Genomic DNA, 26,510 nt, shown 5'->3' on the forward strand with positions numbered 1-26,510 from the left:
CAGAAACAGAGCTTCACAAAGTTAATAAAGTTTCTCTTAACTCACAAACTTGAGTAATTTTATGAGGGAGTCTGGGGACTTTCTCTCCCTCTTCATCTCCTTGCTGTTGTTGACTGTAGCTGATGTGGTAGTTGTAAATTATTATCAGATACACGTTATCCTGGACATTTAAATTAACTTATTTAATTGAATGTGTTCCCATCAGCACCCTCAACTGTGACTGACTTCTCGCGTCCCTGTGTCCCACACCTGTAAACAGACTCTGATGTGTAAAAATTTGTGTTCACCTTTAAGAGTAAAGGCTCTTAATTCTTCTTTTCACGTGGCAGTGAACACAGTAGAAAGCAAGACATGGGTTAACATGAAAACTTGGGAAAAACTCTCGCAAATTGAGTTGTGTTGTGTAGGATTAACTATCTTCTTTGTCGTGCTGCACATTCACTTTTGGAAGCAAATAGCCTCCCTGTGGACATAATGTGGACAACAAGGGCCCCCGAGATCATTGGCACAGACTTTGATTTTCTTTAAAACTTTAAATATGCATGTTTTTGCTTTCAGGCGGCTCATCAGTTTGTCCTGCACTTTCGCTCATCTCTACTTTTAAAAACTTTTAGGTCTGTGGGTGATATGTTTATGGGGTTATTCGCATAAAAAGGGTGCATATGTCATCTGTTAACTCCTGTGCCAAGACCTATATAAGATGGGAATGGTGAAGGGATTTGCACACAGTGGGTTTTGTTTTTTTGCTGGCAGAAATACTGAACTGACAGATGCTGTTGGCAGTTCAACAAAGAAGTGGTTACTGAGGTATTATGTTCTCCTGGTATAAGTAGAAAGTTCACATAAAGTATTGATATTGGTTTAGAGGGTTTTAAGTACAAGAACTGACCAAAAACGAATGATACCATGAAGAGCAGAGCTGCTCCTTCTGGGCGTGCTTTGCTCCTTTTCGTATTTCTTTACATATATACGAAACAGTGCTGCTTTTATCTGCAGGACTCAAAACTCATTGTTCCTGCCCGAGGAAACGTATCAGCTGTCTGAACCTGTGGAAGACAGGTCAGTCTGGGGAAATGTCCTGGAGGAGCTGCAGCCAATAAGATGTGCACCACGTAACCACCATCTCCCCAGTTTGAGTCCGCCGGGGACCTCTGTTGCATGTCATCCCTCGCTCACTCTCTCTCCCTCTCTCTGTTTCTCTGCCAACCTTTCCTGTCACTCTCTGCTGCTGTCAAACTGCCCAAAACAAACCTTTAAAAAGACGGTCAGATTTGGGGGAAAAACAACTCAAGTCACTGCTGAGAATGCTGGTGAGATGAGTCAATCTAAAGGTGGAGATCCTCCAGCTCTGCAGAAAGTTGTGAAAAGGAAAATGTCACCTTGACGAAGATACCAGAGCACTCTGTTCCTCTCAGCATGACGGCATTTTATTAGACAAATGATGACACACGTCACTGTTTAAAGGACAGCAGTATACATTCAGATCATCAGGTCATCTGTACAGTACAAAGTTAAAGAGGTGAGAGGTGTGGGAGAGGTGGTGTGTGACATCCAGTTGTGTTGACCCAGTGGCCTCACACACAGTGGCCTGTGTGTGTGTGTGTGTGTGTGTGTGTGTGTGTGTGTGTGTTTTACAGCGACCATTCCTCTAGCTGACAAAGCTGTTGCCTCATTGTGTCAGAGTTATTGATTCACTCCTTGAACTCTTTGGTCATTCAGGACAGTGTCGATTCTTTTTCTGCTTTCTTCAGTGAGCTCAGTGTGAGCTGAGTGTGCTTGATAGAGCAGAACCCTTCAGTCGTTTTTTTTTTTTGGCCTCAATGAGAAACGAGAGATCACAGAAAAGAGTTATTGACTCACACAATGGCTGCAGAATTTTTGGATTTGGATGAGTGAATCGAGTGTAAACAGGCTCACTTTTATGTGTTTGTAGCTGCATGTTCTGCTCCATCAAAGGCCATCTGAGTCTGGATCAAACTGCACACAGTCCATGAGGTGCAGATCAGGTGTGCTGGAGGAGTCACTGGGGTGGGTAAACACTTTAATACTGCATTTTGGCATCATGTAACTTAATTCTCCACTCCATACGGACACATTCCTCTCATGTCTCCGAACTCCTTCTTTGAATAAGCTATAAGGCGCTGGAAAAGACTGCATTTGAGTAGAACTGTCTTGGTTGCACTGTCTGTAAGGCTGCCCTCAGTTTTCATACTCAGTGGATAAGACGGGCACTGGATACACGTGAGGTTTGTAAGCAGCAAAAGGTTTTCCATTGTCAGTTTCCCCCCTCCCCCTGGATGGACAAGAGACACGGACGCTCCGCCTGCGCGTAAACAACATCTTCAACTACACTGAACCTTTGAACAAATGAACACAGACTTCACTTGTCATGTAAATAAACACCTACACATCACTTTTTTTTTTTTTTCAGAACAGGACGACAACATTACATCTCATATATGACGCAAAGCAGGGCGGCTACAGAGACACTGCCCTGCTGGAGTGTCCGCGAGCAAGTCATGAAATAGATCCCGCAGCAGCTGCGAGGGCCGCTGCTCAGTGGCTCCCCTGACTGGAGCTTTTTGGGTGATGGGAGCTGAATGAACGATGGCGTTATTATCAATACATCCATTTTACGCACGGGGGGGGACACGAAAGTTGGAGTCAGTGTAATCCATTAGGTGTGAACGGGGACATCCTGTCGAGGCTGATGTCCGCCTCGCAGTCCTCCAGGTCGCAAACCGAGTCGGTGGCGTTCTCGTTGTTGTGAGAAAACTGTGAAATCCTGTCAAAAGTCTCCTCGTGCTCGATACATTCAACCACGTTGGGGATCATGTTGACGTAGGCGTTCGCGATCTCCTTGTGAATGAGGGTGTCTTGATTATATGAGACCAGCTCGTTGCTGATGTTCACCGTCTCCACCGGCGTGTTGGAGCAGAAGTTGCGACACCCCAGGAGGCTGGCGAAGGCCTTCCTGAACTCGGCGTTGAAGGCGTAAATGATGGGGTTCAGGGAGGAGTTGGTCCAGCCGAACCACACGAAGACGTCGAAGGTGGTCTCGCTGACGCACGGCAGCCCCGCGTCCCGGTCCGTGGCCGGTCTGTCGCAGAACGGGACCATGCAGTTCAGGACGAAGAAAGGTAACCAGCAGCACACAAACACACCCATAATCACCGACAGAGTTTTGAACACTTTGGTTTCCCGCTTGATCGACGTTTTCAAGGTGTTGTGGTGTTGGCACTCTATTCTGTTGCTCCTGCAACTTTGCGCGTGCTCTGCCGCCCTCTCCAAGGAGGCTATTCTTCTAATTTGTATTTGTGCAATCCGATATATTCTGGTGTAAGTCACAATCATAATTGCCACAGGAATATAGAAACTTATCAAAGAGGAGGATATCGCATACTCCCTGCTCAGGCTGGAGTCGCAGTTTTCCTCCACCTGCCGACTCGCGGAGGAGTTGTGCGCCCCGGCCGCGTCGTCAGCGCTGGCTTTGTGCCAGTTGAGCTGGACCGGTATGAATGAAATGAGCACAGACAACGTCCAAGTGATGCTAATCATAACAAAGGCAACACGCTGGGTCATTTTCCTCTCGTAGCGGAAGGGGCTCGAGATGGCCCAGTATCTATCCACGCTGATGATGCAGAGGTTGAGGATGGAGGCGGTGGAGCACATAATGTCGAAAGCGACCCACACGTTACAGAAAGTGCCAAACGGCCAATACCCCGCCACCTCTGCCACAGCTTTCCAGGGCATCACCAGGACGGCCACGAATAAATCCGATAGAGCCAGGGAGACGATGAAAATGTTGGTGACTTTGGTCCGCAGGTGCCGAAAGCGCAGCACCGCGGAGCACACCAGGATGTTCCCCAGCAGGGTCCATAGGATGAGCAGGGACAGCAGACAGCCCGTCACCGTGCGCACCACCATATCCTTCCTCCCGTCGTCTGTTGCCTCTGTTTCGGTGCTGTTCCACATAATCTCTCCCAGGGGTGCCGGCGCAGAGTCAATCCTCTGCACCGATGACAGATACTTGGCTGGGTTCTCCATGTGCCTCTCTTCAAGTAAAACTGCAGTCCATAGCTCCGTGCGCGGTGACGGGCGCAGTTAACAGCCACTCACCGTGTGGTCCCCATTGACCCGCTCGGCTGCCAGCATGATGTGGAGAGCAAAACAGACGGAGAGAGAGAAGTGAGCGCGTTAAAACTGAGCCAAGCGACGTGCCATGTGCGCTGAGGGGCTGAAACGCAGCGAGCAGTGGCGAGCGCATGTTGCAGCCTGTCCGGGCTCGGTCGTCTGACCTGGCTGCCTCTGTGAATCTCTCCAGTCCGAGGTATCCTGAGCGCGGCGTGGGTGAGGAGGGAGTCCCTGCAGCCTGAACACACACTAACCTAACCAGGGCTGCGCGCAGACAGCATCACGCCTCCTTTGTGCGTGCTGTTACGCACGACAGTGCACTGCGTTAGGAGAGGGGTGTGAGGAAGCCGCCAACATTTTGAGGGGTTCTCATCGTTTAGTTTCAAAGTGTGTAATTCAAAAGTCGAAATCAGTCGGAGCTGTCTGCGAGCTGTGGATAGTCTGTGTGACAGGAGTGACAATGTGCAGTGAGATTGTGCACGAACCAAGTTTGTGACGACAAAAGCAGCTACTGGGTGCATTTAAGTTGTAGACAGGCTGTAGACACACAGAGCTGTCCATGGTGCTGAAAAAGCAAACAACCTCGAGCGTAATGCCAAAGCACCAGTTTATCTATCTATCTATCTATCTATCTATCTATCTATCTATCTATCTATCTATCCATCTATCTATCTATCTGTCTATCTATCTATCTATCCATCTATCTATCTATCTGTCTATCTATCTATCTATCTAACTATCTATCTATCTATCTATCCATCTATCTATCTATCTGTCTATCTATCTATCTATCCATCTATCTATCTATCTGTCTATCTATCTATCTATCTAACTATCTATCTGTCTATCTATCTATCTATCTATCTATCTATCTATCTATCTGTCTATCTATCTATCTATCTGTCTATCTATCTATCTAAAGCATGAATGAACCCGCATTTGATTCATACTTTTATTAGCAGCACCACACTCCCATGGCTGAAATCCCCCTCTAGTGCAGAGTAATGCCATTTAAACTCTTTCTCACATATTTTTTTTTTGTATAATTATAAGTGAATTGAGTCATTTTCCGCCAGGTAAAATAATTTCAATGCGTGCGCCTTAATGGAAAAAGCCGATGGGTCTTTTCAGATATGAATAAATCCTTTTTCAGACTTTCACTGAATTCTGGTGGGTGTTTTTTTTTTTTTTTTTTTTTTGCCCTCCGCCGGCTGGAGGTCACAGCTCACCCGCCTCTGCCTGAACAGGTGAGTCACATTCACTCACACTCTCAGCGGGCATGTTCAGAGCCAGGAGCTCTGCGCGCTGCTGCGTCTCCGTGTGTCCGGTCAGCAGCAGCAGCGGGAGCAGCAGCAGCGACGTTTCCGGCTTTGAAACGTCACGGATATTTTTAGACATATCTGCTTGCCTGTCAGATCGTTCTGACGTGACGTCAAAATAATCTCCTCTACGCCCGATGCCAAATTCTCTGGAGTAACCTATAATCCCTGGATGTCATGTCAGGAAGCAACCTGTGTCCGACACACACATGTAAATCTTTACATACAGACAGATGTTACCACAGATGCCGGTGTATTACTATGGGACCATGGCCACAGAGGTTAATCTTTAAATGCGTTTATGTAGAATATTGTTGCTGCAATGACGGGAAAAAAATCACAAAATGAAATCAAATGCGTTATTTTGTGTCAATATTTATGTTACTAATAGTTGCCGGATTATCATTAGTTTAAATAAAGCCACGACATAAAGGGCAAAGTTGTGTTTTTGTGAGAATTTATTTTATTTATTATTGTTTTTTCCCTAAAACGAACTGCGTCTTCACGTGTTTTATGGAGATTTATGCAAGAAGCAGGCATTTATAAGAAGCGAGGGAGCAACCATCCAAGCTATGGATGCCTTAATACAGAAGCGTTCGGACAGTCCAATCAAACTCCTCAAAAACATAAACATGTGGCGCCATCCTGTGGTGCAAAGCGCTACTACACCTGCTGCCCATTGAGAAAATCAGTAGAAACTCCACAGAGATCCTCAGTGTTCAGGAGAGCAGAGAAGGCTGCGACCAGCAGTCAAAATAGTTGTTTTTTTCATTACAAATGATAATATGAACAGTTTGAGTGAAAAGTTGAATCTTTGAAAATTGTCCACGAAATTCTGTGACATCACAAGAAGCTTTGGGGGAGGGGGGTTATCATGCTGGCTGTCAAAAATGTCCACGCTGTCCAGTGTTTACAATATCTTAGTATCTGGTATGTGCGCTTTAATGACAGCACACACTCGAGCTGGCATGGACTCTACAAGTTTGTGCAAAAGATGATGACTCATGTTATCCCAGCATGATTTGACAGTGTTCCACAAAGCTTCCTATGACGTCACAGCATTTCAATTTTCAGACATTTTTCCAAAGATTCAAATTTTCAATGAAACTCTTCATTTTATTATTATTTGTGATGAATTTGTAATTACAATACCAAAAAAAAGCTAAATAGAGGCATTTTGACTTGTTGTCTCAGCCTGTTTGACCCTTCTGTATAACAGATTTGACAGGTCTTGTGTATGAAACAAAAAGAAGACTATTCTTTATTTCAATAAGGCGAAAGATATACATTCATCACTATTGTACACATCATTTCATATGAGCACCATTTCAGTGGAATTACACAAAATCATATCACAGTTTCTGAATGATGATTCTGATCAGCATGACAGTATTTACAGAGATAATATAATATTGCCGTTTGCACCTAGAAAAACAAGGGTTTTACCACACGTTGGCACATAGTGAGAACACATACAGTGGATAGCACCAGGTTGAGAACTCGCTTAGCTGAAGATATACATTGATTTGATATAAAATTGTACAGTACAAGTCGACAGTTAATCTGTTATTTATATTCATGTCACAGACTGGGGTGTTTTTATATTGATCCTTCTGGTGTAAACATACAACCTCTCGTCTTCAGTCATCACTGCAACATTTGATTTTGTAAGAATCTGGCGTAATAATCCTTGAAGTATTCAGATATACAAGATTCACAATTTAATGATAAAATGCACCTGATTCTAGCAATATTAGTGCCTTTTCATGCTAACATACAGCGGAGACCACCAGTCTACTTCTTTTTTGCATTTGTTTCAAATGTAATAATATTTTCTTTAATTACAAATGATGATATCAGTGTGACAATTTCTGTGAAAAGTCGAATCTATGAAAAAAAGCAATGAAATGTCAGAATATCTTAGCATTTGGTATGTTCTCCTTTTGCTTTAATGACAGAATGCACTTGAGCTGGTATGGACCCCACAAGTTTGTGAAAAACCTGATGACTGTATTTGTAATGAAGTTACTTCTTCTTCTATCTCTCAGGGACCGAAGCTTGATTCTGATGGTGTGGTCACTTTGGGTCTGCCTGATCGTGCTTTGGATATTGATAAGGTATTTTAGAGTTTCGTGCACTGCCCCCTTAGAAACCTTTAGTCTAGCAATGATTTAACACTGCAAAAGCCCTTCTTTGCTTCGGCTTACAATTTGACTTCTGACACTTTCATTTACTTTCCTCCCTTTCTGAGGAGGTTTACGTGAATATAAGAGGATTTTAAAATGTGGTCTCAGACTTACCTCACTGTATATGAAGAGTTCAGTGTTATCAGGGTGTAGATGGGAAACATTTTTGTCAGGATATTTGTTGTCTCACCTTGCACTTCTTAATCTAATGCTGATACACAGGACTCCGGTATAACAAAACAGTAGCGCTACCTAGTAACAACATTTTGAACGTAACTTAACATTCAACTTCGACAGAGAATCAGCGTACAAATGGACAATGATGACCCTTAAATGAGTGAGAGAGGCAGGTCCTACTTCTGAGAACTATAGTCCAACTCATAACGATTATTCAAGAATATAGTGCTAAGATTGTCACTATGGTTGTAGCTCAAGTGTTGCATAGTGTTCCATTAAACTACTTGAACTACTAAGAGAAGTAAATGAGAACCATCTCCATATACAGTATGAACATTTCACATGCAGATAAAATACGAGTCAAGTGGAAAACCAGTGTGGCTCCGTTAAATACAGTACTATTACATTATTAGATATTTGAGACTAATAGGTGTTTCAGTGGCTTGGCTGTGGTGTTTTGTGATATACTTTCAGTTATTAAATGTGCGCGGCAGATACAGCATTTTACATGATGTATCAGTGAGGAAAAACTTACTGACGTGATTACAGGACAAAAGGTAGAAAGGTTCTTTTCATCGCAATCTTGAATAAGCCTCACATTATACAAAGTAATTCTTCAAGGAACATGGACTAATAGGTTTGTCTTCCTCTGTAATCCCCACACTGTTTTGTTTGTCTCCACGGCTTGCTTTCATGTCTGTCGGAGTGTGACCCAGACTGCCTCCTGAACGGTTGACCTGCGCTCTGAGACACTCCCCCGTAGCCGATGGTGACAAGTGTTCCTGTGCATGTTATCTGGCATTGTCAGTCATCTGCTATTCTGTCAGACCCGGCGGAACACCTCGAAGAGGGAGGCGACTGAGTGCATGCGGTAGAAAAGGTTCAAAGGAATGGCGAAATTGAGAACTGTGGTCCATATGCTGAAGCCAAATGTCTCCTGTTCCAACCCGTTGTCGTACTGTGGCCGGCAGCCAAAGGCAGGAAGGATCCACAGCTGAAAGAAAGAAATGAAATGAGTTAAACCTGCAGTCATAGATTTTTTTTTTTTAACCACTTGGGGGCAGCACAATGAGCTGTATGCATAACATTTACATATTATCACCCTTATTAAGTTATTGGGGCTAACATGTTGGCAAACAGTTGCCTATTCAAACATCTATTAGACATGGAGCAACAATGGCATTCATTTGAAATGGTGTTTCTGCAAATGTAAGTCTAGCATTCAGTCTTCTTTAGCTGATAAATGCTCCAATAAGTTTACCAGCTAGTTGCTAACTTTGTCTGTTGGCTGTTTGGTGCTGAGCCGAGAGTGTACAGTGTACTGTTTTTGCTGAAAACAGCTGCTATCTATGTCTTAAACAAGGTTGGTGAGAACAGTGAGGGTGAGCCATAGGGCAAGAAGACCAAAACAATGTGCTGAAAGACACTAAAACTCCCTGATGGCAGAATTGGGTATGTGTTTGTTACTATGAGTGACATCAATCAGCAGCGTCTGAGATAAAGATAGATACATTGTTTAGTTTCAAATTTTAGGTAGGCATTCAGTTAATAAATATATGTTTTGGATAGTTGCCATTATAATTGCCATTATTTAGACTTTCTCTAGACCTCAATCTAATTAAATCTACATTTAGTGAACAGTTTGGCAGGTATCCATCTTGAAACCCATCGGCTATCATCTGATGATAATTTAGCCTCTGTAGCCAGTGGATAACCAGATAACGGATAAACAGATATCTTCCATGTGTTTACAGTCTGATTAGCAACTTGAGACATGAAGATGGAGTTGGCATGAAGAGACGACTAATCTCAATGAACAGAAATCTGCGTATGGATGCATATAAACTGTTAAAATGTAACAAAAAGCTAAATCATGGTAAGACAATAGCCAGTGGGTTCCAACATTATATTTCGGTCAATGTCTACAGTCTCTTTTGCTCTCTACACCGACTGTTTACCTGCATGCAACCAAAGCCCACTCAAAGGTGGGCGATCCCACTCAGACTACAAATGGGAATGTTTCCTATACCAAAATCTTGTTCCTTGCCCAAAGATTCATAGAGATATAACAAGGTATAAGAGAATATAATGTAAGCGGTTAACATTTCTGCAAACCACAGATTCATCCAAATTTGTATGTGGCAAAGGCTACGTATCAAATTTACATTTGAACAAAACGTGCCACATTCACATTACATGTTTACTAACTGACTCTCACATCCGGAAGTGGATTGCATGGTGGTGGAGTTACAGGCGACAAGGCTGTCAAACGGGCAGCTCAAGTCTATGTTGCGGCAGATCACTGGGGACCTGAGCATCTCAGGCGACCAAAACAGGACGTTTTGCATGGGAAGTTGGGCCATCTCGACCGTGTATGTTGCGACAGAAGCAGGTGTTTTATAGGAGACCTCTGGGCATTTCCAGCCATGTTTGCGGCGACCACAAGAGATATTTGAAGCCAAACCGTGATGTGTTCCTAACTATTACCAAGTGGTTTTTGTGGCTAAACCAGAGTGTTGTGACAACAGAGAACTAGAGAACTTATCTGTGGTTTTGCAGAAACGTTCTTAGCTGACATTTATTCTTGCAATTGGGTCAAGATCAGACAGGTAGAAATTCTTACCGAAATGTTGCACATTAGCAGGAAGACAGCAATGTTCTTCAGAATTTGCCTCTTTATATTTGTTGGCTCCGCTACTTTGTTTCCCACAGGCAGCGGCACCTCAGATGGTTTCCTCGGACACCTATACACCTGTCCGCTCCCCTCCTGTTCGTTCTCCATGGTGACACAGGACCTGTCTGGAGTCTCATAGGCTCGGTTGATGATGCCGTTGTATGGAGGGGCCAAAGAGGACGTCACCGAGAAGATTTCTGGAGCTGCTAGTATCTCGGGGTCGTCCCTCTCTCGATCCTCTTGCTGGCGATAAAGGGACTCTATGATGAAGAGGTTCTGGATGTACTTCTCCAGCACAATGAGCAGAGAGTAGACGAGGTTGGTCCAGCGGTAAGGAGGACTGCTCTCGGTGCCTAACGCAGCCACTACGCTGCACCAGGACATGAGCCAGGAGCCGATAGAGGACCCAAACAGCAGCTCTGTGTCCAGCTGTCTGGACGGGTTCTTGGTGGTGTCCAGCGGCATGTGGTCCGCTCGGTATATGAGCAGACCTGAAGCACCAGCAGAGCACATGATCACCAGCATGACGATGCCGTAAATGTAGAACATGGAAATGGCTGACTGACGCATCGGGAGGGATTGCTCGACATGGGTGATGTAGACCACCAGGATCCCGATAGTGCTGGCCAGTGCAAGTAGACCCAGAATGGGACCTAAGGTCAGGCCCTGGGTTTTGGTAGCCAGCCTTTTCCGGTTCGAGGAAAGGTCAATGGTCCGTCCGATGTTCTTCCACATGACAAAGAGCATGGCAGAGACGAAGATGTGGTACTCGATGTTGAATGGATAGAGATAGTAGAGGCTGCTGGAGAACATGGAGCAGGTGCTGGTGGTGCAGTTACAGTGAGGCTCTGAGTGCACTGCAAACACAAAGTAAAAGAGATTCATGAGAAATATATCCATTTTCCAACACTGATACATCTTAATCTACGTGACTATTTTAGGCAAATTTCCTACTTACTCAAGACAGAAGTTTTTCTTTCTGCAAAACATTCATAATCACAGGTCATGGCCTCAATTTAAATTTAACAGTGCCTTCTGTCATATTTGAGGCTGGAAAATCCAGCCTTGTCTACTGTGGTCCTTGTTCCTGGAATGATCTGCAGGCCAAGCTTAAAGGTGCAATGTGTAAGAATTTGTCCCCTGTTGAATTCACTCTGCCAACAGATAGAGTAACTGGCACTAGAGTAACTGCTGACTGTATTCCATTACATGACTGTAGCTACTGTTAGCTTGTTAGCTCAGTTAGCCCTGCAGCTAGCCAGCCTACTGGAGGAGTGTTGGTGTTTACACCACTAGCACAAGAGCTTTGGACCACTGGGAGAAAGAGGTTTTCAGGCTCAGGGCTATCTGGTTATCATGCTACTTCAGGAGACATCTCTGTAACACAATACGTACACTTTTGAAATAACGCCAAAATTATTTCTTCACATTCTGTTGTTAATTTAGCTGAATGTTTGAATGTTTTAAGCTAAAATTCTTACATATTGACCCTTTAAACTTGAGGTCCTTATATCTTTAAATAGATGTAAATTTAGAATAATGCAAGTGGTTACTACCGAGTGTAGTTGCTCCACACATGCCTGAATATTGTTGCCTTGTCAGTTAACTGTATTATGAAATGTATTTCATTGTACTTGCTGCTGTTGTGATTTGATTTGTTGTTGTTGTCTTGCAATGTCCTTGACACTGCTATGTTGACCCTGTCTTGGCTCTGTCTTACTTACAAAAGAGATTTTAATCTCAATGTGACTTCCTAGTTAAATAAAGGTTCTATATTTTTATGTCCTACATCGTAACAGTTTGTCTATTTTTTAAGACAGAATTAACAAAACCACATCCATCTACAACCCCAGCTCCAAAAATGATGGGATATTGTGTAAACATAAATAAAAATGCAATCATTTGCAAACAAACTGTTTACTACGCTTGTGTAATAATATCCTTTTTGAATCATGTTTTTGAGAAAGTGGTGAACCATGCCCATCCCTGTTTGTGAATGACTGAGCCTTTTGAGGACACCCCTTTCATACTCCATAAAGATACTATCACCTGATACCAGTGAACCAGTTTACCTGTGGAATCTTCCAAACAGGTGTTTTGTAGCTTTTCACAACTTTGCCTGTCTTTTGTTGCCCCTATCCCAACTTGTTAAAAAACATGGTGCCTGCATCAAATTCAGAATAAGCAAATATTTACAAAAGGTTGATGAAGTAAAACGTTCAATATTTTTGTCTTTTTACTATTTTCAATTCTGCTTGTTTTGCTATGTTTTAAACAGCATCCCATCTTTTTTTTTAATGAGGGTTGTATCAGGACATAATACTAAACTGGCTAAAGGATGAGAAACCCAAAACGTCAATATTAGAATTAGCATAAGAATAAATAAATAGTAGATACTTAAAAAAACAATCATGCATAGGAAACCACAAGTTCGACTAAATGAAAATATGCTCAACATAGAGAATATCAATACTTCATTGTGTAGAGAGAGAGCAGTTAGTTAGTAATATGAATGCTTTGAAAGCCTGGAGGCATTTATAATTATAACCACTGAACCCTAACCCAATCCAATTGTACATGTTTCAAGAGATCCATTTACATATGCAGATTAAATCTGCTGAGTGTTGACATCGTTTTGCTCCGATGCAATCTTATTTTCATAGTTAAACACAATCTCTTCTGGGACCTGCCTGCATTAGTACAAGGAGCATTAACGGGTATCAGAAGCCCACACGTCTGTTCACAAAGGCAGCGTTTTTCAACCTTTATGGGATGTGACAATGTCAATAAGTGCTGTGTATCTACCAGTTTTGACCAGTTCAACCAAAAACTGATATTAAGCTTTATATTAAGCTCCTTGTAATGAGCATTAGTTAATAGGTAATAAGGCCCTTATAAGTCCTTGTAAGATGCTTATTCACATTAAAAAGACTATATAAGCATTAATAAAAGCAACATAAACACGTTAATTGTTAGATTATACGGCATTGTTAAGCACCTATGTTAATGTTTATAACAGCATTACAAGCACATTTATTGAGTTTTACTAAATAACCTAATGTGCCCTTCTTAAACCTTTACTAACTTTTGAGCTTTATTAACAATACAATAATAACAATAAGTTAGTTTAATCAATTAAGTGTGTTTGTAATGCTATCATAAACAAAAGAAACGCATGAGGCTTTCATTAACATTAAGTAATGAAAGCCTCATTGAGCAAGCAAGTGCCTTTAACTGTCTTATTAACATTTATATAATCATATTAATGTTAATCTTAAAAGTACTGAGTACTTTTGTTGTGAATTGGCACTATACAAATAAAGATTGATTGATTGATTGATTGATTGATTGATTAAGTGTAACAGTCTCTCCTAGAATTAGCGGCATGAAGATGTCCAACTATCCAGTTATTCGCAAGCAAAAAGAGCAAAGATAAGATGACAATCTGAAAGATAAACATACTATTGTGTACCAGAAATATCAGATTAATGATCTTCTTAATAATATGATTATTTCGACCCATTGTTGGGGTCCTGACCATAAGTTGGAAACCACCACTCGTCTACACTGATGCCACCCTTATAATTTGGATCACCACAACAGTCAAGCGTGATAGTCAGCTGATACTAAATTCAAAGAGGGTCCTCCAGGCCACTTCTGTTGAGTTGATTTCTGTTTTTTATGGTTTGCCTACCAAGAAGGGAGGCCCTTTTTAGCCACTTCTTATTTTTTCTGCTCCTAGGTTAGACTCATCTTCATGGCAGCAGCCTATAAAAAGTTTCAAAAATGTGTGTTTTCAATCTCTTGAAGCAACTTTCTATTGTACCTCAAGACTCACTGGCTGTCTTCCACTTATTTATTTTTTAAATTTGACTCATTAGCTGGAAACCGGAGCATCTTAGAAGTTGATGACAATGCACTTTTTATACTCCTTGTCCAGCCCACCGCAACACGCTGTGGTAACGCTGCTGCCCCTGGAGATCATCCCAACAAAACCCTGCCGTGTGCTCCTCTCCCACCCCTCATCCCCCGGAGGCCACCACTATGGTACTGCACCCTTTAATTAAAAAGGGAACAGCAGTCAGGGTGCAGCCAGCCTCACAGTCAGCCGGATATGAGGAGGAGCAGCCGAACCCCCCAACCCTAGGTTTAGATGTATCAGTTACTGTAATTGCAGCACCCTTGGGAGAAAGCGGCCTGGGGGACAAAGCCGTCTGAGGTCAAGCGGGGGGTTGCCAAGGAGGGTGGTGGTGGCTGAAGTGTGGGGAAAGGGGCTGGGGAGGGGGCCTCAGCGCCAGCAACGCTGTGTGACTCCTGAAACCTAATAGAGAGACGTTCGACACAAACAAGACCCACTGGGCTGCCGAGCTAACCTCCCTTCCCCTCCACGAACCCTCCTCTCCTTCCTTTTTCTTTCATCCATTGAGGTGAGCTCTCAAGTGGACTATTGTACTTTTCCTTCCAGGTACAAGCCAGCAATCGACCCCTTGGCCCTTACCTATAGTGAGGTTTACGTAGCCCAGGGCAGAGAGTCTCCTCTTGTGGTTGTTCAAGAAGTGCTCGGCCTCTGACATCACACCGTTGCACCACAGGAGGAGGTTGGTAAAGACTGCGTGGATCACACCAAATCTGACGAGACAAAGAGTTGATGACAGTCGATGAGCAATCATTCAAAAGCATGTGGCAGCAGACTTTACTTGATGTGTATTCATGTTCGTATCGTGCGCATTCTTTAGTGGCTGGTGAGATTTTTGTGTAAGTGTAACAGAATTGTTATGACAACAGCTAAAGTCTTTTGAAATTAAATTATAATATCACATATTTCACATACCTCTCAAATGTTTCAAAGCTTTTGATGACATCTTTGATGTGAAACCAGAGAAAATGCACCTGAAACAAGACACAAAACCTTCATATAAAAAGCTTCAGAACACATTATCTTAAAGGTGCACTGTGTAGTTTCAGGGTAGACATTTAATCAGGAAAAAAAGATCTTCATAGACTTTTTTATGCCTAAACAAACAAAACTTTGTTTTCATCACTGAATAAACTGAATAAACAAACTGACCTTAAAGGACAACACAATTTCATACTGTTTTACTTTGTTTATATTTGGCGGACCCTGCCACCTTTCTAGCTTCAAACAGTGTTCTGGGGACCTTATTTTCCTCTGAGAACAGCTTGTTTATTCAGTTTTGGAGAAAATAAATATTTCTGAGTTTGTATTATTACCTCATTAATATTGTAAATGTTAAAATTCTGAGTTTGAATTTCTTCTCCAAAACTACATAGTGCCCCTTTAAAAGTGCAATATGTAGTTCTGGGAAAGAAATTCAAACCCACAAATATTTATTTGATGAATATCTTTCCATAACTGAATTGACAAGCTGTCTTCAGAGGGAACTAAGTTCCCCAGAAGAGTGTTTAAAGTGAGAAAGGTGGCTACTTAAAAAATATAAACAAAGTAAAACAGGATGAAATGGTGTTGTCCTTTAAAGATCAGCTTGTTTATTAAGTGTATTAAGTCATGAAAATTAATCAATGAGGATTTTTATTTTCTGATTAAATTCCCCCCAAAAATTACATAGTGCACCTTTAAAAGTTCAAACGTATTGAATAAACAGCAACATCAGAATCCTTTAAATCCATTCACCAGCAGGATTTATCTCGTCATATGCAGCTACACTCAAGTAACATGGACAATGACAGGATTATAGTGTTGCAGCAACTGTGTACTCGCCTCAGCAACAAAGAGCACATTATTCGCAGGCCTACCTGGTTAAGTGGTGCACGGGAGGGGGGGAAGACACAGTGTCTAACGCTGCTGAAAGATTATCACCTTATTGAAATTAAAGTGGGGTTGTAAACTTACCTGCGCTATGGTGTGAGTTGCATGGATGACAGGATATACCCCGAGCACAGCCGACACACAAGACTGATAGCCAACATAATACCCGATTCGGAAAGCGTCCATGATCAGTGAAAGCAGTGCAAGGAGAGTCAAACCACCTGCCGAGGAATGAAGGAATAAATATCAAGTTGTTATTGCCACTGATTAAAGAAAATAATTATGGCAACACAAATCATTTTCAGGTGTTCTTTAATTTGTCAAACCCTGAGTTCTTCTTCTCAAGATTATGATTTTAGATGGAAAGGAAAAACATGAATTTGCCATTTTACGCATTGGCTCTTGTAATCTTGTGCGTAATCTTACAAACTCACCTCTTATCCAACATGTTGTAGCGTGGACATCTTTCTCAGTCCGCGTGTTCTTCTGTCTGTCCCGCACCAGGATGTACCACATCATCCAGATCAGCTGGAGGATCATGAGGCAAGTGACGAAGGACAGCAGGTGCTCTTCCTTGACAGAGGGCCCATGGTGCGCAATAGCCAGCATCAACGCCGCCCCGATCAGCAGCAGGTTGGTCCCGTACTGACCGCTGAGGAACTCCGCGTTCTTCCTCGGATAGTCCCCCGACAAGCTGCGCTTTAGTTTGGAGAAAATCTTCTTGTCATGCTCGGAGCTGGACGACGAGGAGGAACTGTGGCAGTACTTGTTCAGACACATTATATCCAGGCCGCTGTGCTCCACCATGGTGGGAGACATGTATATAAACCTCAGTGCCGAGAGAAGAGTCAAGTCAAAGCCGCGCGCTATAAGTGTATTTGAGGGAGGCCAGGTGCGTAACCTGTTGCTACAAGGTGGGGATTCAGCCGAGTAGGTACTGTGCCAAACATGCTCATTCAATCTTCAAGGTCCGGCTCAGTGGTCACGCATAGTTTCCATGTCCAGCCTCGCTGAGGATGGACTTGATAGATGCCATTGTCATCTTGTAACCCTGAAACTGAAATATCTGGCCTTGTAACTGAAAATGGGAGATTGCGTTTCAGTCTTTGGTGATCCCGGACCCCCGTCCTCTTGAAACTCCCATATGTTTCAGAGAAATCACTGGGCTCGCCGTGCCAACCATTCACCGCCTAAAGAAGCAAAAACTCTAAGCACGGAATGATCCACAATAACAGCAAAAAAAAAAAAAAAGTGGGGGGTGGGGGGGTGAAAGAAAAGAAAACGAGCTTCGCCCAAATCCACTTCTTCAGAGCAGCTGCCAGCCAGTCTTTCCAAGTCTGCTGAAATCCTCTCAGGGTAGCTATCGGGTGTTAAGCATGCAGGCCTGGATGAGATGAAAAGAAAGATGACATTTCACAAACCTGCGATTTTTACAAGCTGGAGGCGAGTGACCTGTCCTGACAGCACTTAAGATCCAAGTGCCACCTCCTCAAAGCTTTATGTCCGACTTGTTGTTGAGATGTGCGGGTTAGAAACTTTGCTTTTAAGGTGGGAAAAAAAGAAGTATCCGAATTCAAATTCTCAATGGCTTTTTGTGTGTGCATGTCAAGACGGAGAGCAGTGAGACCGTCAGCGCTGAGAGCTTTTATATGTCACCTCTGGTTCAAAAGAAATAACCTGGGCGGATGCGCACAATCAGCATAACAATAGGGGGACCGCTCACACATACTCAGAGGTGATTGGTGTGATGAGTGATGGGAGTGGTGCTCAGGACTTAATCATATCAAATAATTGATTTTTTTTTAAAAGCAAATACGGGTCCTTCTTTGAAAAGAACGCCTAATTATAAAGTGAAACAGGGTTAGTGAAATGGATACATGCAGCGGCTTCACAATAGCTCCTATTCTGCTTTAGGAGTCAGTCCCTCAGGACGCATGAGTCAGCCTAGTCCAGCAACGTGGACTCAAAAACACATTAAAACAACAACACGCCGTTGGGGCAAGTAGTTGAGAGTCCTTATTCGGATATTTGATGGTTAATAAGTGCAGCAGCCATTATTTTCTAAAATCAATTTCCGGAATATCTTTATTTTACGCATATCAGATCAATTGAAGTCAATTTCCTGCAAACCTCTGGGCTCAGATTCTGTAAAAGCACTACTGTAATCTGTTCTGTATGCTCGGTCTTTCCTCCGAGGAGGAGGTTTACAGAGGATGTCCTTGTTACATGCATTCTAAACACACAGGACAGAGAGCGATAGGGACCGTGCGCAAGGAAACGGCGCGTAATTGCGCACAACAACTCGCCTGTGTACACACCGTGATAGCCTCCGCTCTGCCATTGATACACATGTGCTTATAAGTCAAAAAGCGATTCCGTTTATTTTCCTTCGTTTGCACATCTGATATCTGCACATGTCACGTGCAGGAGACATCAGACACCAATCTGGCCCATCAGCCTCTCGCGAAGGACACGCTACAAAAGCGTCACGAGGAGAGACAATCCATTCATGCTCTTGAACAGCACATCTCAGCACCATCCGTCGAGTATCGATTTCTTGATCACTGAGAGTCAGCGCGATAAAGAAAAAGAGTCCAATCTTTTCATTATCAGGCGGTTTGATGGACGATTGATTAAGTCATTTTGATTCAATCTGGAAAGCGCTCCAGCTGTCTGTTGTTTGCATTTCAGGAATACCCCCCCCCCCAAACAAGCTCAATGCAGTTGGAGGACAAATCAATCACAGTGTGATTGACTAAAAGCTTCACTGTCATCTTTAAAAGCAGTTTTTTAGAAGCTCAAGATCAATTTGATGACTTGTTGTTGAGGAGGACAGTTCCATCTGATGCTACTTTATACTTCTACCACACCACATTTTATAAGGGAGTATTGCTACTTTTCACACCAATTATAATTTACTTTTAAAATATGATGCATTATTGTATACTGCAGTTCACAGAAAGCTGCAGGACCTCCCATCTTTTAAAATATGATGCAATATCATGGATGACAGAGCAACAAACTGGTTCAATTTAGCTTGATCAGCTACAAGATTAAAATGCTGTGTATTGATGCATCATGACTGATAACAACACTCTGATATGAGCCACCCAGTATGATTTTTCTGACACTGAAGCACATTTTCTTCATAAGAATGTGTACTTGTGCTTCAGTCAGATTTTGAATGCAGGACTTTATTTGTTTAAGTTATCTTACGAGACAATGGGGGAGACTATCTTAAGTAGCACAAACTTGGATCAACAAATCTACAGGACTGAATGAAAGCACTGTGCAATCAGACAGCAGAAACATGTAGGCTGACTATATGGTACTATGGGCCTACAAAAAACATCAAGACATCTGTAAAAAACATCATAGTAGGAAAAATGCATATATCAATCAAAGTGTGTATGTTCACAATAGAAATAGTATAAATATAAAATAAAAGTTGGTTAGAGCTTAATGTGTCTTCAAGAGCCTGTCCTTAAACAACAAAGAAAGGACACAGAATTAGGCAAAAAAATACATATACAACTCTCGGCTATGAAGGAGCTGATAAAAGCAAACTATAACCTGAAACAACCATATGATAAGGAATTTAGGAAATACACTATGGAAGCCATCTGGAAAAAAGTCACTAAGATGGTACATCTCATCAAAAATAGTCCCATACAGTGAAGGATTATATTTGAGAATTATATATACATATATATATGTATATATATATATATATATATATATATATACAGCTGACTAGCAGCTGACTAGCTGTCTGCAGCTACAGTTAGCTGCTATGAGCTTTACTCTGGTTATATGCCGTCCCCCATGTCTTTTGATTATGAATTCAACAGGTGGCCAATTCTTACACATTGCACCTTTAACTTGAAAAAAAGCGTGTTATATGTCTGTATCGTACTTGTACTTCTTCATCGACCCCCTGTACAGTGTGTGTTGAACAAATATCTATGGCTTTATCAAGAAGTGACAATAATTTCAGTAAGTAGTGAAATCGGTTATAAAAGTTTATTCAGAAAAAAATACAGAATATGAGCAGAAATCTTTACATTCTTCACCACAAACTGCTGAAGAAATAAAAATAATTTAAAAACTTTGTTGGTTTCATAAACACAGTTATAAATGGTGGAACATTAAGTTTGTTTACACAGTTTTCTACATATAAGCACAGAAGCATTTTTCTCCACACAGGACATTTTCTCATGTCACAGTAGGAAAAGCACAGGTGAACATTAAAAAATGAAATAAAAAAGGCTGAATTCCATTTAGCTGTTTCAGTTTGAGGGTCCTGGTGTTGTTCAGGCTGACTCACTGTCATGGCTACTAAAACATTTAAATGAAACAATTGTTACTGTAACTAGTAAACACCTGTTATTACGCAACTGCTTTTCCTACTACAACAAGCCAAAATGTCGTCTATGGACTTAAAACATTCATGACACTCTGACTGCAAAACTCCAAAGTGTCGTTTGCCAAACACTCCACACAATGCATCACAGTTCTTGACACAGTTGTCACTGTTTGTTTTGTAAAACACAACAATGAGGAATCATAAAGTGAGATGGTTAAACTCTCAGCACACCAACACTACAGTGACCCTACAATGCTGACCTGCCCCGCTGTCACCACCTGTGTGACATCAACCTGCTGCAGGTGTGGGTCTGCGACAGGACGGCAGGGGCAGGAGCATGAGAAACCAGGCAGATGAGTTTTAAATGAAATTCAAGTCACTGTTGTTGACCACGTGGTGAACCATGGTCTCAGGAGAAGCCGGTCAGCATGTCCAGACAAGTCTCATCAGATTTACATTGATTTTTAAAATTCAAACACACTTTCAGCACTATGCCAAAATATAGTTGTGTGTTACGGGTCATTTTTATGTTTTATAATGACATCTATATATTTGACATATTGTAATATTTGATTCTCCCTTTGACTCCTTCTTATATGTAGAGAATACTTGAACTTGAGGCAGATGAAGAGCGTCATCATGAGTTCATCTATGGAGCTGAGGCAGGATTCTGCCTAAACACAGGGAGGTGAAGGTAAGGGAATGTGATTGGCCATCGTGCCAACATAACAGTCACTGTACAGTGTGCTGACTGAGGCCAGACCTTACAATTTCTGCTGTATGTTTTTATAATTTTCAATTATTCTTTTATTATTATTAGTCATTTCTAATTTTATTTTTGCAGTATTTTCTACATTTGGAGCATTTTATTTCTAAATCTTGTAAAATATGCACATACAGTGATATATAAGCACAAAATATGCTACAAATCCTAATTTTACAAACACAACTGTTGTTGACTTTGAACATGTATCTTACATTAAATATGTTGAAAAATGTTGGCTGCTGTGTTAAGTGCGTGTGTTTCTAAATGTACCATTATGCTAAGAGTGTGTTTGATTTAAGTGCTTAAGTTGTTTTTGAAGGTGTGTTTCCTGTACTGACACCACTGCAGTGGAGATTGTTAATGAAGTTGTCAACTTGTGCGTTGCTTACGAAATATGTGTATAAAAACTCAACATTATGATGTTGTAAAGTAAAACTTCTTCTAGTATGAAGCATTGGTATTAAATATGTAATGTTAAATGACATAAGACTTCACTTGTTCACATGTTAAGGCCAAATGCAGCATTATTCATGTCAGTAAAAAGACATTCGGTGAAAATTAAAATGACGGCGTATCGTCCTCACCCGTCACATTCATCCAAGCAAAGAGATGAACATGACCACGCCCATGAACTGTGTGAAGAGGATGAGTGGAGTGAAGAAGGACCACACTGGCCACAGTGCCATGTTGAGGCTGCAAGGGAAATACAATAACACTTAAAAATGAGCACAACTTGGATGATCAATCATACAATTTTCAATGTATGCAGTCGCCGCCTACGCTGTCATGTTGTCACAGCCGCTACAGAGGAAGAATGTGGGAGGTTAAACAATGCCAGCATTTTTTTATATAGTGGATTTTGATTTATTCTTGTATTGTCAACACAATACGCACTCAGACGACACGAGAACATTAACCAGTCTGCATCACTCCAAACAAGTTCAGGCTTGGCACTTTTACTAAAGAAGCATCCAGATCAACTAGTTTTGCATTTGACTGCTTGCTGCTTTCTTCTTATGAGTGACTCCAATCAACACAGATTCATGTGTATCCACACATGTTTCTTAAGCATATATACTGGTTTATGATTTACACAAAAGTGGGTAATGCTAGCCCCACACTAAGGCAGATTCTGTTCTACACAAAAATTTACACATTATCTATTCACTACCATGTTGATGGAAATTTGGGTGAAGTGTCATACACTACAAATTAGTTGTTGAGCGTCACAGAAAAACAGCACAGCAGCATTCTCCTAAACAACTGAAGTAGATGAGAACTTGTTTTAAAACCGCCTGCACGCTCTACCCGGGTGCCAACTCTCGCCTAAATCATTTCCAGTAGGCGAGGACAATCTGACACGGACAACCTCCTGTTGAGTGCTACATCAGAATCGGCTTTATTGGCCAAATATGTGTAGACATACAAGGAATTACACTCCAGTTTACAGAGCTCTGTGTACAACACATAAATAGACAAACAGCTAGAGACAATGACAACCAGAACTGAAGCGTAAAGTTAAAGTTAAAGAGTGAAGGATGGTGAATGGTACAGGACAGAACTGTAAAGTCATATGTGAGAAAGGGCACCGGAGCAAGCTTACACAGTTCGCAGTTTATTTAATTTGTTGTTTTACCTGCAAGATGCAGCAATAAAAGCTGCGGTAGTGATGGGAGGAATGGCAGGGTACTCCTGGTCGTAGTGCTTGATACCTTTGAACCACTCCAGGTACACAATGCAAAACATGGCAAGAGACAGACAGATCCCGAGGAGTACCAGACCTACGTTGAACCACCAACTGGAAAAAAAGAACATTAATTAAAGACCTGTAGGTAATATATAAAGACTTCTTGAAGCTATTCAAATAAAAAGATGTATTTACTTCTTGAGTGTTTATAATGTAGGGAGTAGAGAATACATTAAGTGAACAAGATCTGCAAGGAAAGTTTGTATTTTCCTCATAACTCAGTCACCTTTTGATATCATCATTCTCCATGATGTTGCGTAAGAAATCCACGTAGTAGGTCACACTTATGGATGCTACGATCCAGAAGACGGAGTGCCTGTTAAAGCGTGGGAGAGGTTTAGCATCTTTTTCCTCCTGACCTGGAAAGTAACAGAAAAGAAGAGTTTCAAAACAAAGTTTCAGCTCATTCAGCCCCAACCCATACTTTAAGAGCATGCTACATCACAAGTAGGCCTTCAGAAAAGTTGAGATCTAAAAACAGATTACGACAAATGAATACCTACTGAAATATGCTTCATTCCTACTCAGCAAATCACATGTCCACAAAAGTCTGACTACATTCTTAACACCTTTTAACATAAATTAGATTACCCATTTAACGCTAACACACTGCATGACTTAAATAAGTCGCTGAAAGAGTTGCAGTGTAGTATGGTGTATAATTTACTACCAAATATGAGATTTGTCTCGCCTTCACAGAATGTGCCAAATCCCCACCTTTCAGGTTTAAGGAGCTTTTGAGATGAATCTGATAGCTTTCTTGTAGATAATCTTACCTCTCAGAGAGCTATTAATCTCTATAATTTACTGGTTGATTAAATTTATCACAGCCTGTTGCTGGCTGCTGAAGTGCATGCTGGTCTACTCTGTGCAGAGTTCACAATGAACTCCATGCCCTAGACAAGTATTTGGCCTACATCTATAATCAAAGATATGCCTAGTGGTCCATCTTGGACACAAGATATAATAAAGTCGTCCTGCCAGACGGAACTGACCGATGTAAACCGGTGGACGCAGCCATTAATAAGGACAGGATGACCACTCGACAAATGTGTTGTCTGTTGCTTATATTACAGTTCTCAGTTTACACTGGTGGAGAGATGACCCTTGGATTGGGGACAGTGGAGGAGTACAGTTTCCCTGTATTATGTTGCTGAGCTGACACAGCGTTTGCTCACAGTCAAAACAATCAAGAATTGCTGGATTTCTGCCAGTCAGGGCCTCGAAGCTGGACAATTGTCCACTGTACAAGCTGCCTACAACCTCAAAATACCAGATATCTCTCTGCTGTAGTTGCATGAACGGCAAAAGTCTGTGTATAAAGTGGACTAACTCACAGGCTGACAGTTCAGCTGCTTTAACCATAAAGGTTAGCTAGTTAACACTGTTTGCTTATGTTAGCTTGAAAGCTGTACATGTTTGACACAGTGCTACTTTCAGTATGGGTGTCAGTGCTCAACCAGAGCTATGCTAACGTTTCAGAACACTGTGTTACCTCCAGGTGTTACCGGTTAGCTCTGTCAGAAAACTAGTTACAGCTGGCTAATATCGTTAGCCATCATAATGTCTCTGAAGCTTACTCTTCTCGTCTTCGTCACCCGACGTCGTTGTTTGCATAAGAAACTCCGCATCTCTCTTAAATCTATTCCGCAACGTCGCGAGCTCATTGTCATTAAGCATTGTGTCGATGCTGTCATCAACTTACAGCAGCTCTGAAGGCTAGCTAGAAATTAGAGGCACTTCCTGTTAGACCCAGAGTCGCCTTTTCTATGACGCAGAAGAAAGCGACAGTTGTAGTTTTTTTATACTAGAAATAATTGAGCAAAACAAATGTCAAGAAGCTAATGAAAAACATTCAATAGGCTATATATGAGATAAACAAACTTACATTTTAATTATTAAAAAGTATTTAAGAAGAAAAAAGTTAAATAACTGCACTGCTTTTGTGCAAAATAATTTTTCAATTATTTGTAAATTATTTGTGTTGTATTATAGTTTTTATGTAATTTTTACATTATATATATAATTTTTATATTATATATACATCATTGTTAATAAATAAAATGACAAGGTCCCCTTTGATTATAGGAAACAATTAGTTTTTTGTTCTTAATTTACATACACAAATACAAAACTTGGTAAAGTTCTGTTAGTTATTCAATTGCAAACTCAATAGGACCAACGATGTAGAACACACTGTAAAAAGAACTGAATGTAAACATTACATTTACAGTCCTAGTACAGTAAACTTTTGCTACATCAAACCTCTGCCAAAAGGGAAATATTGTTATTTATTTGATTAATTATCTATTCCTACTACAGAAAAGAATGTCTTGTGCTAATACTTGAGATAATTTGCATATTAGGTACAAACTAACCCAAGTCTGTGTGTGACCTGTGTAAGTCCAGCATTAATCAAACTGGACCACCAGGCTGGCAGTAAAACAGACCCACAAAAGGGTAACTGAGGACATTTGAACAAGAAAGTCAGACAGGACAAATTTGCTCTCATCCTTCATAAACTTTGCAGAATGCATAGTAGCTGGCTGTATTCCAGAGTTTATCTTGAATGTATACCTTTACATGGCGCTGGCTAGAATCTGACACTGCTGATACCGTTGTCCCATTTCACTCTCGATCGGAAACTCTTCAACGAGGCAAATACAGGGCACGTGCACTGAAGAAAAGTGAATACTTTATTGTTGTTCTGTAGCAAACGATCATAAACAGGCAACAGAACATAGACTGACAAATGTGAGAAGATATAAGACACATCTTAAACTAATACAATGTAATACAACTAATAGGGCAATTGGACATCTCCAGCATGTAGTCACTTTTAGGGGAAACAAGTGACTTTTGCTCACAAACAGGTAAAGGTTATGGGGTCATCAGCTACTTTGCATCCATGAGTATTTGTTGTTCCTGTGCAGATGCACCAGATAAGAGTGTTACCTCATACTCTGGGATGCCATCCTTCACAAGTCGGGTTCTTACTTTGGGGATTAGTAAGAGAAGTAATATCTGGTCGTGTTTACCACCTCTCTACCATAGCACAAGCAGCATACAATAGTCTCACTGCTTTATGTTTACTGCTTTCTGTGTAATGGCAACATTTAAATGAGATGGTAACTTTTACTGAACACAGTTGGCCAGTTGGTTATCTATTCATTAATCCAGCCCCAGTCATATGGTTGCAGTTTGGTTAGGTTTAGGCAAGAAAACTACTTGCTTTGGGACAACATTGTGGTTTGGGTTAAAATCACAGCGTTACTTCTGTAACTTCCTTTACAAACGTACCCACGTTATATATGTGACGTAACTTCAGCGGTCACCTGAATGAAAGACATCTT

General features: G+C 41.4%; 3 protein-coding genes across 4 annotated transcripts; all 3 read right to left on the minus strand.

Annotated features, from left to right (window-relative positions):
* Positions 1–1,424: 1,424 nt before the first annotated feature.
* drd5a (dopamine receptor D5a) lies at positions 1,425–4,318 on the minus strand. Its single transcript, XM_084347823.1, has one exon. It carries the CDS (start codon positions 4,045–4,047, stop codon positions 2,665–2,667), a length of 1,383 nt encoding a protein of 460 aa, XP_084203949.1. The 5' UTR covers positions 4,048–4,318; the 3' UTR covers positions 1,425–2,664.
* A 4,307-nt stretch (positions 4,319–8,625) lies between these two features.
* On the minus strand, positions 8,626–17,097 carry otop1 (otopetrin 1; the record flags this gene model as incomplete). Its single annotated transcript, XM_084348570.1, has 6 exons — positions 8,626–8,810; positions 10,440–11,347; positions 14,989–15,119; positions 15,322–15,380; positions 16,363–16,499; positions 16,713–17,097. 6 exons carry the CDS (start codon positions 17,095–17,097, stop codon positions 8,640–8,642), a joined length of 1,791 nt encoding a protein of 596 aa, XP_084204696.1. The 3' UTR covers positions 8,626–8,639.
* A 3,182-nt stretch (positions 17,098–20,279) lies between these two features.
* Positions 20,280–24,908, minus strand: tmem128 (transmembrane protein 128). 2 transcript variants are annotated; one of them, XM_084350027.1, is made up of 5 exons: positions 24,738–24,908; positions 23,384–23,516; positions 23,047–23,208; positions 21,995–22,103; positions 20,280–21,314 (listed from the first exon to the last, which is right to left on the minus strand). In XM_084350027.1, the coding sequence occupies exons 1-4, from the start codon at positions 24,835–24,837 to the stop codon at positions 22,004–22,006; spliced, it is 495 nt and encodes a 164-aa protein (XP_084206153.1). In that variant the 5' UTR covers positions 24,838–24,908; the 3' UTR covers positions 20,280–21,314; positions 21,995–22,003. The 2 variants fall into 2 exon arrangements, with proteins under 2 accessions (XP_084206153.1, XP_084206152.1); XM_084350026.1 differs by having other exon boundaries at positions 20,280–21,318.
* Between the last annotated feature and the right edge of the window lie 1,602 nt (positions 24,909–26,510).

Source organism: Pagrus pagrus (assembly GCF_965226575.1).
Source record: "Pagrus pagrus genome assembly, chromosome: 3".
NCBI lineage: Eukaryota > Metazoa > Chordata > Actinopteri > Spariformes > Sparidae > Pagrus > Pagrus pagrus.

What these genes read in the sequence shown, in the direction of transcription:
- tmem128 (XM_084350027.1), bottom strand. Translation starts at nt 24,837, where the DNA reads ATGCTTAATGACAATGAGCTCGCGACGTTGCGGAATAGATTTAAGAGA. An exon ending in GGGTGACGAAGACGAGAAGA is followed by an intron (nt 23,517 to 24,737) that starts GTAAGCTTCAGA and finishes GTTACTTTCCAG; the next exon opens with GTCAGGAGGAAAAAGATGCT. An exon ending in GAGAATGATGATATCAAAAG is followed by an intron (nt 23,209 to 23,383) that starts GTGACTGAGTTA and finishes CTTTTTTTCCAG; the next exon opens with TTGGTGGTTCAACGTAGGTC.
- drd5a (XM_084347823.1), bottom strand. Translation starts at nt 4,047, where the DNA reads ATGGAGAACCCAGCCAAGTATCTGTCATCGGTGCAGAGGATTGACTCT.